At 47.7% G+C, this 19792-nt stretch overlaps 1 protein-coding gene across 1 annotated transcript in view; it reads left to right on the top strand.

Moving 5' to 3' along the window:
- Positions 1-19792, top strand: part of DOCK3 (dedicator of cytokinesis 3) — a gene marked incomplete at its 5' end in the record, with an annotated part of 168055 nt that overhangs the window by 105774 nt on the left and 42489 nt on the right. The window contains 11 exons of the mRNA XM_072128238.1: positions 2392-2489; positions 2684-2767; positions 2867-2967; positions 3055-3136; positions 3779-3949; positions 4353-4442; positions 10547-10739; positions 10860-10987; positions 12934-13080; positions 13309-13407; positions 13924-14018. Of these exons, the coding sequence (XP_071984339.1) occupies positions 2392-2489; positions 2684-2767; positions 2867-2967; positions 3055-3136; positions 3779-3949; positions 4353-4442; positions 10547-10739; positions 10860-10987; positions 12934-13080; positions 13309-13407; positions 13924-14018 (1288 nt within the window). The remainder of the gene's footprint in view (positions 1-2391; positions 2490-2683; positions 2768-2866; positions 2968-3054; positions 3137-3778; positions 3950-4352; positions 4443-10546; positions 10740-10859; positions 10988-12933; positions 13081-13308; positions 13408-13923; positions 14019-19792) is intronic.

Below are 19792 nucleotides of genomic sequence, written 5' to 3'. Positions count from 1 at the left end.
CTGCACCCGATGTATACAGACCCCCCTGTACCTGCACCCAATGTATACAGACCCCCTGTACCTGCACCCAATGTATACACACACCCCTGTACCTGCACCCGATGTATACAGAGCCCCTGTACCTGCACCCAATGTATACAGACCCCCCGTATCTGCACCCAATGTATACAGACCCCCCTGTACCTGCACCCAATGTATACAGACCCCCCTGTACCTGCACCCAATGTATACAGACCCCCCTGTACCTGCACCCAATGTACCTGCACCCAATGTATACAGACCCCCTGTACCTGCACCCAATGTATACACACCCCCCTGTACCTGCACCCAATGTATACACACCCCCCTGTACCTGCACCCAATGTATACACACACCCCTGTACCTGCACCCAATGTATACAGACCCCCTGTACCTGCACCCAATGTATACAGACCCCCTGTACCTGCACCCAATGTATACAGACCCCCTGTACCTGCACCCAATGTATACAGACCCCCCTGTACCTGCACCCAATGTATACACACCCCCTGTACCTGCACCCAATGTATACACACCCCCCTGTACCTGCACCCAATGTATACACACCCCCCTGTACCTGCACCCAATGTATACAGACCTCCTGTACCTGCACCCAATGTATACAGACCCCCTGTACCTGCACCCGATGTATACAGACCCCCCTGTACCTGCACCAGATGTATACAGACCCCCCTGTACCTGCACCCAATGTATACAGACCTCCTGTACCTGCACCCAATGTATACAAACCCCCTGTACCTGCACCCAATGTATACAGACCTCCTGTACCTGCACCCAATGTATACAGACCCCCTGTACCTGCACCCGATGTATACAGACCCCCCTGTACCTGCACCAGATGTATACAGACCCCCCTGTACCTGCACCCAATGTATACAGACTCCCTGTACCTGCACCCCATGTATACAGACCCCCCTGTACCTGCACCCAATGTATACACACCCCCCTGTACCTGCACCCAATGTATACAGACCCCCTGTACCTGCACCCAATGTATACAGACCCCCTGTACCTGCACCCAATGTATACAGACCCCCTGTACCTGCACCCAATGTATACAGACCCCCCTGTACCTGCACCCAATGTATACACACCCCCCTGTACCTGCACCCAATGTATACACACCCCCCTGTACCTGCACCCAATGTATACAGACCTCCTGTACCTGCACCCAATGTATACAGACCCCCTGTACCTGCACCCGATGTATACAGACCCCCCTGTACCTGCACCAGATGTATACAGACCCCCCTGTACCTGCACCCGATGTATACAGACCCCCCTGTACCTGCACCCAATGTACCTGCACCCAATGTATACAGACCCCCTGTACCTGCACCCAATGTATACACACCCCCCTGTACCTGCACCCAATGTATACAGACCCCCCTGTACCTGCACCAGATGTATACAGACCCCCCTGTACCTGCACCCAATGTATACAGACCTCCTGTACCTGCACCCAATGTATACAAACCCCCTGTACCTGCACCCAATGTATACAGACCTCCTGTACCTGCACCCAATGTATACAGACCCCCTGTACCTGCACCCGATGTATACAGACCCCCCTGTACCTGCACCAGATGTATACAGACCCCCCTGTACCTGCACCCAATGTATACAGACTCCCTGTACCTGCACCCCATGTATACAGACCCCCCTGTACCTGCACCCAATGTATACACACCCCCCTGTACCTGCACCCAATGTATACAGACCCCCTGTACCTGCACCCAATGTATACAGACCCCCTGTACCTGCACCCAATGTATACAGACCCCCTGTACCTGCACCCAATGTATACAGACCCCCCTGTACCTGCACCCAATGTATACAGACCCCCTGTACCTGCACCCAATGTATACACACCCCCCTGTACCTGCACCCAATGTATACACACCCCCCTGTACCTGCACCCAATGTATACAGACCTCCTGTACCTGCACCCAATGTATACAGACCCCCTGTACCTGCACCCGATGTATACAGACCCCCCTGTACCTGCACCAGATGTATACAGACCCCCCTGTACCTGCACCCGATGTATACAGACCCCCCTGTACCTGCACCCAATGTATACAGACCTCCTGTACCTGCACCCAATGTATACAGACCCCCTGTACCTGCACCCAATGTATACAGACCTCCTGTACCTGCACCCAATGTATACAGACCCCCTGTACCTGCACCCGATGTATACAGACCCCCCTGTACCTGCACCAGATGTATACAGACCCCCTGTACCTGCACCCGATGTACTTAGACCCTGGTCTTACCCCGTGTACGTGCAGATGCCTCTTTGATATCACATGGACACTTGTGACCCTTCATCTTCTTTCTTCCTGCAGTCGACCTCTTGGCTCTACTGAAGTGGAAGGCGAATCCGGAACGCATCCTGGACATCCTTGGGCGCCTGCGGCACGTGAGCGGGGAGGAGATTGTAAAGGTGACATATAGCCATAGGTCTTGTGGGTGATCCGTAGGTGCCCTATGTGTAACCTCTGGGGCTGGAGACCCTCCTTCCCCTGGTTATGGGGGCTATTACCTCTCCTGGGGCAGACCTGTGTCACCCCTGGGGCTCTGGGCAGGGGTTGGGGTGAATTCCTGCAGATAATGATGGAGTCCCTTCCTCTGCTCCAGTTCCTGCAGGACATACTGGACACGCTCTTCGTGATTCTGGATGATAACACTGAGAAGTACGGCCTGCTGGTCTTCCAGTCTCTGGTAAGACGCATTCAGTCTCTGGCTGATAACAGGGAGCAGTAGTGTACAGGTTCTATCATCATCCTGCGTCCTGCTTACGTCTTCATTATCTTCCTCCAGGTTTTCATCATTAATCTTCTGCGGGACAGTAAATATTACCACTTCCGGCCGGTGCTGGACACGTATATACAGAAGCATTTCGCCGGAGCCCTGGCCTATAGGTAAGTAGTGGTATGTACAGGAACATTATCGGGTCATAGGTAAGATGAGGCACATACTGACCTCGCGCCTCTCTCTCACCTGTGCAGGGAGCTGATCCGATGCTTGAAGTGGTACATGGACCGATCCGCAGATCTGGTGCGACAGGATCACATCCAGGAGGCCATGAAGGTGAGGAGCCCGTGTACAGCCATGGCACGATGGGACAGATAGGACCTCCAGGGGGAGGAATAGCACCGGGCACTGTGTAGCTTACAGCTGACTGCATACTAATTGTAACAAACCCTCAGATGTGAAGAGTAAGATCGTAGTCACTGGTGAGAAGTAGAGAACTTATATGCAAAGCTTTTCCTATAGATGAAGGGAATCTGGATGGATATTCCAATACTATAGCTTCTAGCGGTGTGCCCTCACACTGCTGTGCTCTGTGCCCCCTGCAGCCAGTGTTAGGTAAGGTCCATAGAGAGATGTGTAATCAGACCTCACACTGCTGTGCTCTGTGCTTTGTGTTTCAAACCTCCCCACAGTTCCTTCCCTCGGCAGAGCGTCTGTGGAGCTGGTCTTGCTGAGTGCACAGAGGACAGCAGTGGGAGGATATCCATATTTCACAGTTCTGCTGCCACAGAGAACATGCACAGCAGTATGATCTCTCACATCTCTCTAGGGACAATAACACTGGCTGCAGTCTGTGGGGTCACCCCGGGCACAGGTTCTCATAGCGCCACCTTCAGGTCACTGAGCCATGACCTTCTCCCTGGATCCTTCCTGTCCCCGGTGTCCTGGCCCCTTATTCTCTGTGCTGTGTCTTTGCAGGCTCTGGAGAACCTCTTTAAGTTCATCGTCCAGTCTCGGCTGCTCTTTGCTCGCTCCACGGGTGGCATGGAGGAGGAGCAGTTCCGCTGCAGCATCCATGAGTTGTTCCAGTCGATGCGTTTTGTGCTGAGCTTGGATACGCGGAGCTCGGATACACTGTTATTCACTCAGGTGAGCCGGACGCTCCGTGTACTGAGCCCCATGTCTGCAGCTCCACCACTGACATATTACTTCTCTCTAAGGGCATAAATGACAACTTATACTCCAGACACATCCAAAGCTGCGGTCCCAACTCTAGTGTTGTTACAATTTTGCTATTACGTCAGCAGCCACTTCCAGAGCTTAGTAAATGAGCCCCATTATGTCCACATATACATCATCTCTGCCATCCTCAGCATTGGTCTCTTACATTGTTACAGGACTATGTAATTGCAGCTTTGGCTGTGAATGGAGTGTAAGAGTTGGAGGATGTTACTAGTTTTCTACTGTTGCTTTATATCTGCTCTTTCCCCCGGCCCCTCGGCTTCTCCCTCTGCCCCCTCTCTGCTCCTCATCCTCTCCTATACATTTAAAGCAGCCACCGGATAAAGGACAGGTGAGCGGATCGGGGGAGTCTGATTCCCAAAAGCCTGCAGGCTCTACAAGCCCCCCGACAGTCTGCTGTGTAAGTAAAGCCCCCCATAAGCACCCAGTATGTGGTATGTACTCGCACAGCTTGGAAGCAGGTTCTGTGGATATGCTGTGGCAGTTGCTTGAGTAACAATTCCCTTGTGTCTTGTCACTTTCACAGCTTTGCAGGATTGGGGTGCCCCGAGCCCCACCTGACACACTCCTGAGCACTGATCCCCTCCCCCCACAAACACCTGTAGTGCACCCCAACCCTCACTCCTCTTCATTATCATTCCATGATGTAATTGGGGTCCCAATCATTAGGGTAAACCTCCTGCATTACCCCATTTGGTAGCAATTATCCGCAGAGCTGGGGCCTTCCTTTCCAAGCCGCAATGGTGGTCAGCAAGTTCTCCCACAATGCACTGCAGCAAAACACGAGCTGCAAGAACTGAACCGTAAGAAGGACTGAGAACTAAAAGGAATACAACCAATAATTACATGTAAAAAGTGCAGAATGCAGATTTATATATATATATACTGAGGGAGATGTATCAGAAGTGTCTGAGTGCAAAACGGATGGCAACCAATTAGAGGTCAGGTTTTATTTTAACACAGCAGTTCACAAAATGAAATCTCTCTGGTGTGTGATACAATGTTACATCTCTGGTGGGTGATACAATGTTACATCTCTGGTGTGTGATACAATGTTACATCTCTGATCTGTGATACAATGTTACATCTCTGGTCTGTGATACAATGTTACATCTCTGGTCTGTGATACAATGTTACATCTCTGGTGTGTGATACAATGTTACATCTCTGGTCTGTGATACAATGTTACATCTCTGGTGGGTGATACAATGTTACATCTCTGGTGTGTGATACAATGTTACATCTCTGGTGTGTGATACAATGTTACATCTCTGGTGTGTGATACAATGTTACATCTCTCTGGTGTGTGATACAATGTTACATCTCTGGTGTGTGATACAATGTTACATCTCTCTGGTGTGTGATACAATGTTACATCTCTGGTGTGTGATACAATGTTACATCTCTGGTGTGTGATACAATGTTACATCTCTGGTGTGTGATACAATGTTACATCTCTCTGGTGTGTGATACAATGTTACATCTCTGGTCTGTGATACAATGTTACATCTCTCTGGTCTGTGATACAATGTTACATCTCTCTGGTCTGTGATACAATGTTACATCTCTGGTCTGTGATACAATGTTACATCTCTCTGGTCTGTGATACAATGTTACATCTCTGGTCTGTGATACAATGTTACATCTCTCCGGTCTGTGATACAATGTTACATCTCTGGTCTGTGATACAATGTTACATCTCTGGTCTGTGATACAATGTTACATCTCTCTGGTGTGTGATACAATGTTACATCTCTGGTCTGTGATACAATGTTACATCTCTGGTCTGTGATACAATGTTACATCTCTCCGGTCTGTGATACAATGTTACATCTCTCTGGTCTCTGATACAATGTTACATCTCTGGTCTGTGATACAATGTTACATCTCTGGTCTGTGATACAATGTTACATCTCTGGTCTGTGATACAATGTTACATCTCTCTGGTGTGTGATACAATGTTACATCTCTGGTCTGTGATACAATGTTACATCTCTGGTCTGTGATACAATGTTACATCTCTGGTCTGTGATACAATGTTACATCTCTGGTCTGTGATACAATGTTACATCTCTGGTCTGTGATACAATGTTACATCTCTCTGGTCTGTGATACAATGTTACATCTCTGGTCTGTGATACAATGTTACATCTCTGGTCTGTGATACAATGTTACATCTCTGGTGTGTGATACAATGTTACATCTCTGGTCTGTGATACAATGTTACATCTCTCTGGTGTGTGATACAATGTTACATCTCTGGTGTGTGATACAATGTTACATCTCTGGTCTGTGATACAATGTTACATCTCTGGTCTGTGATACAATGTTACATCTCTGGTCTCTGATACAATGTTACATCTCTGGTCTGTGATACAATGTTACATCTCTCTGGTCTGTGATACAATGTTACATCTCTCTGGTCTGTGATACAATGTTACATCTCTGGTCTGTGATACAATGTTACATCTCTGGTCTGTGATACAATGTTACATCTCTCTGGTCTGTGATACAATGTTACATCTCTGGTGTGTGATACAATGTTACATCTCTGGTCTGTGATACAATGTTACATCTCTGGTCTCTGATACAATGTTACATCTCTGGTCTGTGATACAATGTTACATCTCTCTGGTCTGTGATACAATGTTACATCTCTCTGGTCTGTGATACAATGTTACATCTCTGGTCTGTGATACAATGTTACATCTCTGGTCTGTGATACAATGTTACATCTCTCTGGTGTGTGATACAATGTTACATCTCTGGTGTGTGATACAATGTTACATCTCTCTGGTGTGTGATACAATGTTACATCTCTGGTCTGTGATACAATGTTACATCTCTGGTCTCTGATACAATGTTACATCTCTGGTCTGTGATACAATGTTACATCTCTCTGGTCTGTGATACAATGTTACATCTCTCTGGTCTGTGATACAATGTTACATCTCTGGTCTGTGATACAATGTTACATCTCTGGTGTGTGATACAATGTTACATCTCTCTGGTGTGTGATACAATGTTACATCTCTGGTCTGTGATACAATGTTACATCTCTGATCTGTGATACAATGTTACATCTCTGGTGTGTGATACAATGTTACATCTCTGGTGTGTGATACAATGTTACATCTCTCTGGTCTGTGATACAATGTTACATCTCTCTGGTCTGTGATACAATGTTACATCTCTGGTCTGTGATACAATGTTACATCTCTGGTGTGTGATACAATGTTACATCTCTGGTCTCTGATACAATGTTACATCTCTGGTGTGTGATACAATGTTACATCTCTCTGGTCTCTGATACAATGTTACATCTCTGGTCTGTGATACAATGTTACATCTCTGGTGTGTGATACAATGTTACATATCTGGTCTGTGATACAATGTTACATCTCTGGTCTGTGATACAATGTTACATCTCTGATCTGTGATACAATGTTACATCTCTCTGGTCTGTGATACAATGTTACATCTCTCTGGTGTGTGATACAATGTTACATCTCTGGTCTGTGATACAATGTTACATCTCTCTGGTCTGTGATACAATGTTACATCTCTGGTGTGTGATACAATGTTACATCTCTGGTCTGTGATACAATGTTACATCTCTCTGGTCTGTGATACAATGTTACATCTCTGGTGTGTGATACAATGTTACATCTCTGGTCTGTGATACAATGTTACATCTCTCTGGTCTGTGATACAATGTTACATCTCTGGTGTGTGATACAATGTTACATCTCTGGTCTGTGATACAATGTTACATCTCTGGTCTGTGATACAATGTTACATCTCTCTGGTCTGTGATACAATGTTACATCTCTGGTCTGTGATACAATGTTACATCTCTGATCTGTGATACAATGTTACATCTCTGGTCTGTGATACAATGTTACATCTCTGGTCTGTGATACAATGTTACATCTCTGGTGTGTGATACAATGTTACATCTCTGGTCTGTGATACAATGTTACATCTCTGATCTGTGATACAATGTTACATCTCTCTGGTCTGTGATACAATGTTACATCTCTGATCTGTGATACAATGTTACATCTCTGGTCTGTGATACAATGTTACATCTCTCTGGTGTGTGATACAATGTTACATCTCTGGTCTCTGATACAATGTTACATCTCTGGTCTCTGATACAATGTTACATCTCTGATCTCTGATACAATGTTACATCTCTCTGGTCTGTGATACAATGTTACATCTCTGGTGTGTGATACAATGTTACATCTCTGGTGTGTGATACAATGTTACATCTCTGGTCTGTGATACAATGTTACATCTCTGGTGTGTGATACAATGTTACATCTCTCTGGTGTGTGATACAATGTTACATCTCTGGTGTGTGATACAATGTTACATCTCTGGTCTGTGATACAATGTTACATCTCTGGTCTGTGATACAATGTTACATCTCTGGTGTGTGATACAATGTTACATCTCTGGTCTGTGATACAATGTTACATCTCTCTGGTGTGTGATACAATGTTACATCTCTCTGGTGTGTGATACAATGTTACATCTCTCTGGTGTGTGATACAATGTTACATCTCTGGTCTGTGATACAATGTTACATCTCTGGTCTGTGATACAATGTTACATCTCTCTGGTCTGTGATACAATGTTACATCTCTGGTCTGTGATACAATGTTACATCTCTGGTCTGTGATACAATGTTACATCTCTCTGGTCTCTGATACAATGTTACATCTCTGGTCTCTGATACAATGTTACATCTCTGGTCTGTGATACAATGTTACATCTCTGGTGTGTGATACAATGTTACATCTCTGGTGTGTGATACAATGTTACATCTCTGGTGTGTGATACAATGTTACATCTCTCTGGTGTGTGATACAATGTTACATCTCTGGTGTGTGATACAATGTTACATCTCTGGTGTGTGATACAATGTTACATCTCTGGTGTGTGATACAATGTTACATCTCTGGTCTGTGATACAATGTTACATCTCTGGTCTGTGATACAATGTTACATCTCTGGTGTGTGATACAATGTTACATCTCTGGTGTGTGATACAATGTTACATCTCTGGTCTGTGATACAATGTTACATCTCTGGTCTGTGATACAATGTTACATCTCTGGTCTGTGATACAATGTTACATCTCTGGTCTCTGATACAATGTTACATCTCTGGTCTGTGATACAATGTTACATCTCTGGTCTGTGATACAATGTTACATCTCTGGTGTGTGATACAATGTTACATCTCTGGTCTGTGATACAATGTTACATCTCTGATCTGTGATACAATGTTACATCTCTCTGGTCTGTGATACAATGTTACATCTCTGATCTGTGATACAATGTTACATCTCTGGTCTGTGATACAATGTTACATCTCTCTGGTGTGTGATACAATGTTACATCTCTGGTCTCTGATACAATGTTACATCTCTGGTCTCTGATACAATGTTACATCTCTGATCTCTGATACAATGTTACATCTCTCTGGTCTGTGATACAATGTTACATCTCTGGTGTGTGATACAATGTTACATCTCTGGTGTGTGATACAATGTTACATCTCTGGTCTGTGATACAATGTTACATCTCTGGTGTGTGATACAATGTTACATCTCTCTGGTGTGTGATACAATGTTACATCTCTGGTGTGTGATACAATGTTACATCTCTGGTCTGTGATACAATGTTACATCTCTGGTCTGTGATACAATGTTACATCTCTGGTGTGTGTGATACAATGTTACATCTCTGGTCTGTGATACAATGTTACATCTCTCTGGTGTGTGATACAATGTTACATCTCTCTGGTGTGTGATACAATGTTACATCTCTCTGGTGTGTGATACAATGTTACATCTCTGGTCTGTGATACAATGTTACATCTCTGGTCTGTGATACAATGTTACATCTCTCTGGTCTGTGATACAATGTTACATCTCTGGTCTGTGATACAATGTTACATCTCTGGTCTGTGATACAATGTTACATCTCTCTGGTCTCTGATACAATGTTACATCTCTGGTCTCTGATACAATGTTACATCTCTGGTCTGTGATACAATGTTACATCTCTGGTGTGTGATACAATGTTACATCTCTGGTGTGTGATACAATGTTACATCTCTGGTGTGTGATACAATGTTACATCTCTCTGGTGTGTGATACAATGTTACATCTCTGGTGTGTGATACAATGTTACATCTCTGGTGTGTGATACAATGTTACATCTCTGGTGTGTGATACAATGTTACATCTCTGGTCTGTGATACAATGTTACATCTCTGGTCTGTGATACAATGTTACATCTCTGGTGTGTGATACAATGTTACATCTCTGGTGTGTGATACAATGTTACATCTCTGGTCTGTGATACAATGTTACATCTCTGGTCTGTGATACAATGTTACATCTCTGGTCTGTGATACAATGTTACATCTCTGGTCTCTGATACAATGTTACATCTCTGGTCTCTGATACAATGTTGCTTCCTGCAGGCGGCCCTCCTCAGTTCCTTCCCTGCCATCTTTGAGGAGTTGTTGGCCATGTTCTCGGTGACGGAGGTGGCAGAGTTTGTACGTGGCACCCTCAGCAGTCTCCCCAGCACCCTGCACCTGGGCCAGTCAATGGATGTGGTGAAGTTACAGTCGATTGGCCGGACTGTGGATTGTCGTCTCTTCTCTTATCCAGGTGCGACCAGTAAGACACAGGTGTAAATGGATGGAGGGGTGAAGGGGCAGCGCACATTTGGGGTGATGCCCTTGTTGCTTTGATGCTGATTTCTTGCTATAAGTTCTGTGTCTCTTACAGAGGCTCGTCGTATTCTCTTACCTGTTGTACTGCACCACATCCACCTCCACCTGCGTCAGCAGAAAGAGCTGCTCGTGTGTTCTGGGATCCTCAGCAGTATCTTCTCTATTATCAAGAGCAGCTCCACGGTAATCTGAGCCCCGAATGATTCAACGTGAATGTATGTGACCCCCACGTCCCTGGATGTATGTGACCCCCCCCCACGTCCCTGGATGTATGTGACCCCCACGTCCCTGGATGTATGTGTCCCCCATGTTCCTGGGTGTATGTGACCCCCATGTCCCTGGATGTATGTGACCCCCACGTCCCTGGATGTATGGGACCCCCCCCCCCCCCCCACATCCCTGGGTGTATGTGACCCCCACGTCCCTGGATGTATGTGACTCCACCACGTCCCTGGGTGTATGTGACCCCCCCACGTCCCTGGGTGTATGTGACCCCCCCACGTCCCTGGGTGTATGTGACCCCCCCACGTCCCTGGGTGTATGTGACCCCCCCACGTCCCTGGATGTATGTGACCCCCCCCCACGTCCCTGGATGTATGTGACCCCCATGTTCCTGGGTGTATGTGACCCCCACGTCCCTGGGTGTATGTGACCCCCACGTCCCTGGGTGTATGTGACCCCCACGTCCCTGGGTGTATGTGACCCCCACGTCCCTGGGTGTATGTGACCCCCCCCACGTCCCTGGGTGTATGTGACCCCCCCCCCCACGTCCCTGGGTGTATGTGACCCCCCCACTTCCCTGGGTGTATGTGACCCCCCCACTTCCCTGGGTGTATGTGACCCCCCCCCACTTCACTGGGTGTATGTGACCCCCCCACGTCCCCGGGTGTATGTGACCCCCCCACTTCCCCGGGTGTATGTGACCCCCCCACTTCCCCGGGTGTATGTGACTCCACCACTTCCCTGGGTGTATGTGACCCCCACGTCCCTGGATGTATGTGACTCCACCACGTCCCCGGGTGTATGTGACCCCCCCACTTCCCCGGGTGTATGTGACCCCACCACTTCCCTGGGTGTATGTGACCCCCACGTCCCTGGATGTATGTGACTCCACCACGTCCCTGGGTGTATGTGACCCCCCCCCCCACGTCCCTGGGTGTATGTGACCCCCCCACTTCCCTGGGTGTATGTGACCCCCCCACTTCCCTGGGTGTATGTGACCCCCCCCACTTCACTGGGTGTATGTGACCCCCCCACGTCCCCGGGTGTATGTGACCCCCCCACTTCCCCGGGTGTATGTGACCCCCCCACTTCCCCGGGTGTATGTGACTCCACCACTTCCCTGGGTGTATGTGACCCCCACGTCCCTGGATGTATGTGACTCCACCACGTCCCCGGGTGTATGTGACCCCCCCACATCCCCGGGTGTATGTGACCCCCCCCACTTCCCCGGGTGTATGTGACCCCCCCACTTCCCCGGGTGTATGTGACCCCACCACTTCCCTGGGTGTATGTGACCCCCACGTCCCTGGATGTATGTGACTCCACCACGTCCCCGGGTGTATGTGACCCCCCCACTTCCCCGGGTGTATGTGACCCCCCCACTTCTCCGGGTGTATGTGACCCCCCCACTTCTCCGGGTGTATGTGACCCCCCCACTTCTCCGGGTGTATGTGACCCCCCCACGTCCCCGGGTGCATGTGACCCCCCCACTTCCCCGGGTGTATGTGACCCCCCCACGTCCCCGGATGCATGTGACCCCCCCACTTCTCCGGGTGTATGTGACCCCCCCACTTCTCCGGGTGTATGTGACCCCCCCACTTCTCCGGGTGTATGTGACCCCCCCCACGTCCCCGGGTGCATGTGACCCCCCCACTTCCCCGGGTGTATGTGACCCCCCCCACGTCCCCGGGTGCATGTGACTCCCCATTTCCCGGGGTATATGTGACCCCCCCACGTCCCCGGGTGCATGTGACCCCCCCACTTCCCCGGGTGTATGTGACCCCCCCCACGTCCCCGGGTGCATGTGACTCCCCATTTCCTGGGGTATATGTGACTCCCCATTTCCCGGGGTATATGTGACCCCCCACGCCCCTGGGTATATGTGACCCCCCTTTCTTTTCTGGCAGGAGGTGGATGTCGGGGAGGAGGTGCAGATGTTACAGGAGAGTCTTCTGGACGTCCTGCTCCAGACTCTGCTGATTATAATGAGTAAATCTCAGTCTCAGGAGGCGGTAAGAGGCCAGCGCTGCCCGCAGTGTACAGCAGAGATCACTGTTAGTAATTAACACATTCTCTTCTTTCTAATCCTCACCCTCCTCATCCTCACCCCGCACCCTGGAGGACTGGCTGATCCCTGCAGCTGACAGCAGGGGGCGCTGTAACTAGAATGTGACTTTTCATCACCATCTATGATATAACCTATATGCATGACCTCTGACCCTTCCATCACCTCTCACCCCGCCTCACTCCTCACCACTGTGCTGACTCTTGCCCCCCACTAGGGGGAGTATGTTTCCTGTCTCCTCTCACTGCTGCGCCTGATGTCCGACACTCACTACCAGCATCTGCTGCACAACTTCCAGAGCAAAGAGGAGCTGAAGGTGAGCGGAGCCTGGGGGGCGTCACAGGGGTCACATGGGGGTCTGGGGGGGGCAGTACAGGGGTCACATGGGGGCCTGGGGGTCATCACAGGGGTCACATGGAAGCCTGGGGGTCATCACAGGGGTCAGATGGAGGCCTGGGGGTCATCACAGGGGTCAGATGGAGGCCTGGGGGTCATCACAGGGGTCACATGGAGGCCTGGGGGTCGTCACAGGGGTCAGATGGGGGCCTAGGGGGGCGTCACAGGGGTCACATGGAGGCCTGGGGGGCGTCACAGGGGTCACATGGAGACCTGGGGATCAGTACAGGGGTCACATGAAGGCCTGGGGGGCATCACTGGGGTCACATGGAGGCCTGGGGGGCATCACAGGGGTCACATGGAGGCCTGGGGGGCATCACAGGGGTCACATGGAGGCCTGGGGGGCAGTACAGGGGTCACATGGAGGCTGACCCCGGAGAGAAGCCACTCTGCCCCCCCAGAAAACACTAAATCCTCTTCATTCTCTCTTTCCCAGGAATTCCTGCTCAAAATTTTCTGTGTCTTTCGGAATTTGCTGAAATTAAGCGTCTTCCCACCGGACTGGACCGTGATGAGACTTCTGGCCAGCAAGTAATTATGTCATATAGACCAGTGTATAGAGGAGCAGCGGTGATGTCATCAGGTGTTATATATAGACCAGTGTATAGAGGAGCAGCAGTGATGTCATCAGGTTATATAGACCAGTGTATAGAGGAGCAGCAGTGATGTCATCAGGTGTTATATAGACCAGTGTATAGAGGAGCAGCGGTGATGTCATCAGGTGTTATATAGACCAGTGTATAGAGGAGCAGCGGTGATGTCATCAGGTGTTATATAGACCAGTGTATAGAGGAGCAGCAGTGATGTCATCAGGTGTTATATAGAGACCAGTGTATAGAGGAGCAGCGGTGATGTCATCAGGTGTTATATATAGACCAGTGTATAGAGGAGCAGCAGTGATGTCATCAGGTGTTATATATAGACCAGTGTATAGAGGAGCAGCGGTGATGTCATCAGGTGTTATATAGACCAGTGTATAGAGGAGCAGCGGTGATGTCATCAGGTGTTATATAGACCAGTGTATAGAGGAGCAGCAGTGATGTCATCAGGTGTTATATAGACCAGTGTATAGAGGAGCAGCGGTGATGTCATCAGGTGTTATATATAGACCAGTGTATAGAGGAGCAGCAGTGATGTCATCAGGTTATATAGAGACCAGTGTATAGAGGAGCAGCAGTGATGTCATCAGGTTATATAGAGACCAGTGTATAGAGGAGCAGCAGTGATGTCATCAGGTGTTATATAGACCAGTGTATAGAGGAGCAGCAGTGATGTCATCAGGTTATATAGACCAGTGTATAGAGGAGCAGCGGTGATGTCATCAGGTTATATAGACCAGTGTATAGAGGAGCAGCGGTGATGTCATCAGGTGTTATATAGACCAGTGTGTAGAGGAGCAGCGGTGATGTCATCAGGTGTTATATAGACCAGTGTATAGAGGAGCAGCAGTGATGTCATCAGGTGTTATATATAGACCAGTGTATAGAGGAGCAGCGGTGATGTCATCAGGTTATATAGAGATCAGTGTATAGAGGAGCAGCGGTGATGTCATCAGGTGTTATATATAGACCAGTGTATAGAGGAGCAGCGGTGATGTCATCAGGTGTTATATATAGACCAGTGTATAGAGGAGCAGCAGTGATGTCATCAGGTGTTATATAGACCAGTGTATAGAGGAGCAGCAGTGATGTCATCAGGTTATATAGACCAGTGTATAGAGGAGCAGCGGTGATGTCATCAGGTTATATAGACCAGTGTATAGAGGAGCAGCGGTGATGTCATCAGGTGTTATATAGACCAGTGTGTAGAGGAGCAGCGGTGATGTCATCAGGTGTTATATAGACCAGTGTATAGAGGAGCAGCAGTGATGTCATCAGGTGTTATATATAGACCAGTGTATAGAGGAGCAGCGGTGATGTCATCAGGTGTTATATAGACCAGTGTGTAGAGGAGCAGCGGTGATGTCATCAGGTTATATAGAGATCAGTGTATAGAGGAGCAGCGGTGATGTCATCAGGTGTTATATATAGACCAGTGTATAGAGGAGCAGCGGTGATGTCATCAGGTGTTATATATAGACCAGTGTATAGAGGAGCAGCAGTGATGTCATCAGGTGTTATATAGAGACCAGTGTATAGAGGAGCAGCGGTGATGTCATCAGGTGTTATATAGAGACCAGTGTATAGAGGAGCAGCGGTGATGTCATCAGGTGTTATATAGACCAGTGTATAGAGGAGCAGCGGTGATGTCATCAGGTGTTATATAGACCAGTGTGTAGAGGAGCAGCGGTGATGTCATCAGGTTATATAGAGATCAGTGTATAGAGGAGCAGCAGTGATGTCATCAGGTGTTATATAGAGACCAGTGTATAGAGGAGCAGCGGTGATGTCATCAGGTGTTATATAGACCAGTGTATAGAGGAGCAGCAGTGATGTCATCAGGTGTTATATATAGACCAGTGTATAGAGGAGCAGCGGTGATGTCATCAGGTGTTATATAGACCAGTGTATAGAGGAGCAGCAGTGATGTCATCAGGTTATATAGACCAGTGTATAGAGGAGCAGCAGTGATGTCACCAGGTGTTATATAGACCAGTGTATAGAGGAGCAGCGGTGATGTCATCAGGTTATATAGACCAGTGTATAGAGGAGCAGCGGTGATGTCACCAGGTGTTATATAGACCAGTGTATAGAGGAGCAGCGGTGATGTCATCAGGTTATATAGACCAGTCTATAGAGGAGCAGCGGTGATGTCATCAGGTGTTATATAGACCAGTGTGTAGAGGAGCAGCGGTGATGTCATCAGGTTATATAGACCAGTGTATAGAGGAGCAGCGGTGATGTCATCAGGTGTTATATATAGACCAGTGTATAGAGGAGCAGCGGTGATGTCATCAGGTGTTATATAGACCAGTGTATAGAGGAGCAGCGGTGATGTCATCAGGTGTTATATAGACCAGTGTATAGAGGAGCAGCGGTGATGTCATCAGGTGTTATATATAGACCAGTGTATAGAGGAGCAGCGGTGATGTCATCAGGTGTTATATAGACCAGTGTATAGAGGAGCAGCGGTGATGTCATCAGGTGTTATATAGACCAGTGTATAGAGGAGCAGCAGTGAGGTCATCAGGTTATATAGAGACCAGTGTATAGAGGAGCAGCGGTGATGTCATCAGGTGTTATATAGACCAGTGTATAGAGGAGCAGCGGTGATGTCATCAGGTGTTATATAGACCAGTGTATAGAGGAGCAGCAGTGAGGTCATCAGGTTATATAGAGACCAGTGTATAGAGGAGCAGCGGTGATGTCATCAGGTGTTATATAGACCAGTGTATAGAGGAGCAGCGGTGATGTCATCAGGTGTTATATAGACCAGTGTATAGAGGAGCAGCGGTGATGTCATCAGGTGTTATATAGACCAGTGTATAGAGGAGCAGCGGTGATGTCATCAGGTGTTATATAGACCAGTGTATAGAGGAGCAGCGGTGATGTCATCAGGTGTTATATAGACCAGTCTATAGAGGAGCAGCGGTGATGTCATCAGGTGTTATATAGACCAGTGTATAGAGGAGCAGCAGTGATGTCATCAGGTGTTATATAGACCAGTGTATAGAGGAGCAGCAGTGATGTCATCAGGTTATATAGAGATCAGTGTATAGAGGAGCAGCGGTGATGTCATCAGGTTATATAGACCAGTGTATAGAGGAGCAGCGGTGATGTCATCAGGTGTTATATAGAGACCAGTGTATAGAGGAGCAGCGGTGATGTCATCAGGTTATATAGAGACCAGTGTATAGAGGAGCAGCAGTGATGTCATCAGGTGTTATATAGACCAGTGTATAGAGGAGCAGCAGTGATGTCATCAGGTTATATAGACCAGTGTATAGAGGAGCAGCAGTGATGTCATCAGGTTATATAGAGACCAGTGTATAGAGGAGCAGCGGTGATGTCATCAGGTTATATAGACCAGTGTATAGAGGAGCAGCAGTGATGTCATCAGGTTATATAGAGACCAGTGTATAGAGGAGCAGCAGTGATGTCATCAGGTGTTATATAGACCAGTGTATAGAGGAGCAGCAGTGATGTCATCAGGTTATATAGACCAGTGTATAGAGGAGCAGCAGTGATGTCATCAGGTTATATAGACCAGTGTATAGAGGAGCAGCAGTGATGTCATCAGGTTATATATAGACCAGTGTATAGAGGAGCAGCGGTGATGTCATCAGGTGTTATATAGACCAGTGTATAGAGGAGCAGCGGTGATGTCATCAGGTGTTATATAGACCAGTGTATAGAGGAGCAGCGGTGATGTCATCAGGTGTTATATAGACCAGTGTATAGAGGAGCAGCGGTGATGTCATCAGGTTATATAGAGACCAGTGTATAGAGGAGCAGCGGTGATGTCATCAGGTGTTATATAGACCAGTTTATAGAGGAGCAGCGGTGATGTCATCAGGTGTTATATAGACCAGTGTTTAGAGGAGCAGCGGTGATGTCATCAGGTGTTATATAGACCAGTGTATAGAGGAGCAGCAGTGATGTCATCAGGTGTTATATATAGACCAGTGTGTAGAGGAGCAGCGGTGATGTCATCAGGTTATATAGAGATCAGTGTATAGAGGAGCAGCGGTGATGTCATCAGGTGTTATATATAGACCAGTGTATAGAGGAGCAGCGGTGATGTCATCAGGTGTTATATATAGACCAGTGTATAGAGGAGCAGCGGTGATGTCATCAGGTGTTATATATAGACCAGTGTATAGAGGAGCAGCAGTGATGTCATCAGGTGTTATATAGAGACCAGTGTATAGAGGAGCAGCGGTGATGTCATCAGGTGTTATATATAGACCAGTGTATAGAGGAGCAGCGGTGATGTCATCAGGTGTTATATAGACCAGTGTGTAGAGGAGCAGCGGTGATGTCATCAGGTTATATAGAGATCAGTGTATAGAGGAGCAGCAGTGATGTCATCAGGTGTTATATAGAGACCAGTGTATAGAGGAGCAGCGGTGATGTCATCAGGTGTTATATAGACCAGTGTATAGAGGAGCAGCAGTGATGTCATCAGGTGTTATATATAGACCAGTGTATAGAGGAGCAGCGGTGATGTCATCAGGTGTTATATAGACCAGTGTATAGAGGAGCAGCAGTGATGTCATCAGGTTATATAGACCAGTGTATAGAGGAGCAGCAGTGATGTCACCAGGTGTTATATAGACCAGTGTATAGAGGAGCAGCGGTGATGTCATCAGGTTATATAGACCAGTGTATAGAGGAGCAGCGGTGATGTCACCAGGTGTTATATAGACCAGTGTATAGAGGAGCAGCGGTGATGTCATCAGGTTATATAGACCAGTCTATAGAGGAGCAGCGGTGATGTCATCAGGTGTTATATAGACCAGTGTGTAGAGGAGCAGCGGTGATGTCATCAGGTTATATAGACCAGTGTATAGAGGAGCAGCGGTGATGTCATCAGGTGTTATATATAGACCAGTGTATAGAGGAGCAGCGGTGATGTCATCAGGTGTTATATAGACCAGTGTATAGAGGAGCAGCGGTGATGTCATCAGGTGTTATATAGACCAGTGTATAGAGGAGCAGCGGTGATGTCATCAGGTGTTATATATAGACCAGTGTATAGAGGAGCAGCGGTGATGTCATCAGGTGTTATATAGACCAGTGTATAGAGGAGCAGCGGTGATGTCATCAGGTGTTATATAGACCAGTGTATAGAGGAGCAGCAGTGAGGTCATCAGGTTATATAGAGACCAGTGTATAGAGGAGCAGCGGTGATGTCATCAGGTGTTATATAGACCAGTGTATAGAGGAGCAGCGGTGATGTCATCAGGTGTTATATAGACCAGTGTATAGAGGAGCAGCAGTGAGGTCATCAGGTTATATAGAGACCAGTGTATAGAGGAGCAGCGGTGATGTCATCAGGTGTTATATAGACCAGTGTATAGAGGAGCAGCGGTGATGTCATCAGGTGTTATATAGACCAGTGTATAGAGGAGCAGCGGTGATGTCATCAGGTGTTATATAGACCAGTGTATAGAGGAGCAGCGGTGATGTCATCAGGTGTTATATAGACCAGTGTATAGAGGAGCAGCGGTGATGTCATCAGGTGTTATATAGACCAGTCTATAGAGGAGCAGCGGTGATGTCATCAGGTGTTATATAGACCAGTGTATAGAGGAGCAGCAGTGATGTCATCAGGTGTTATATAGACCAGTGTATAGAGGAGCAGCAGTGATGTCATCAGGTTATATAGAGATCAGTGTATAGAGGAGCAGCGGTGATGTCATC

This window comes from Engystomops pustulosus, chromosome 10 (genome assembly GCF_040894005.1).
Source record: "Engystomops pustulosus chromosome 10, aEngPut4.maternal, whole genome shotgun sequence".
Taxonomy (NCBI): Eukaryota; Metazoa; Chordata; class Amphibia; order Anura; family Leptodactylidae; genus Engystomops; species Engystomops pustulosus.
Note: the sequence above shows the minus strand (reverse complement) of the source record. Positions and strands in the feature narration are given on the sequence as shown.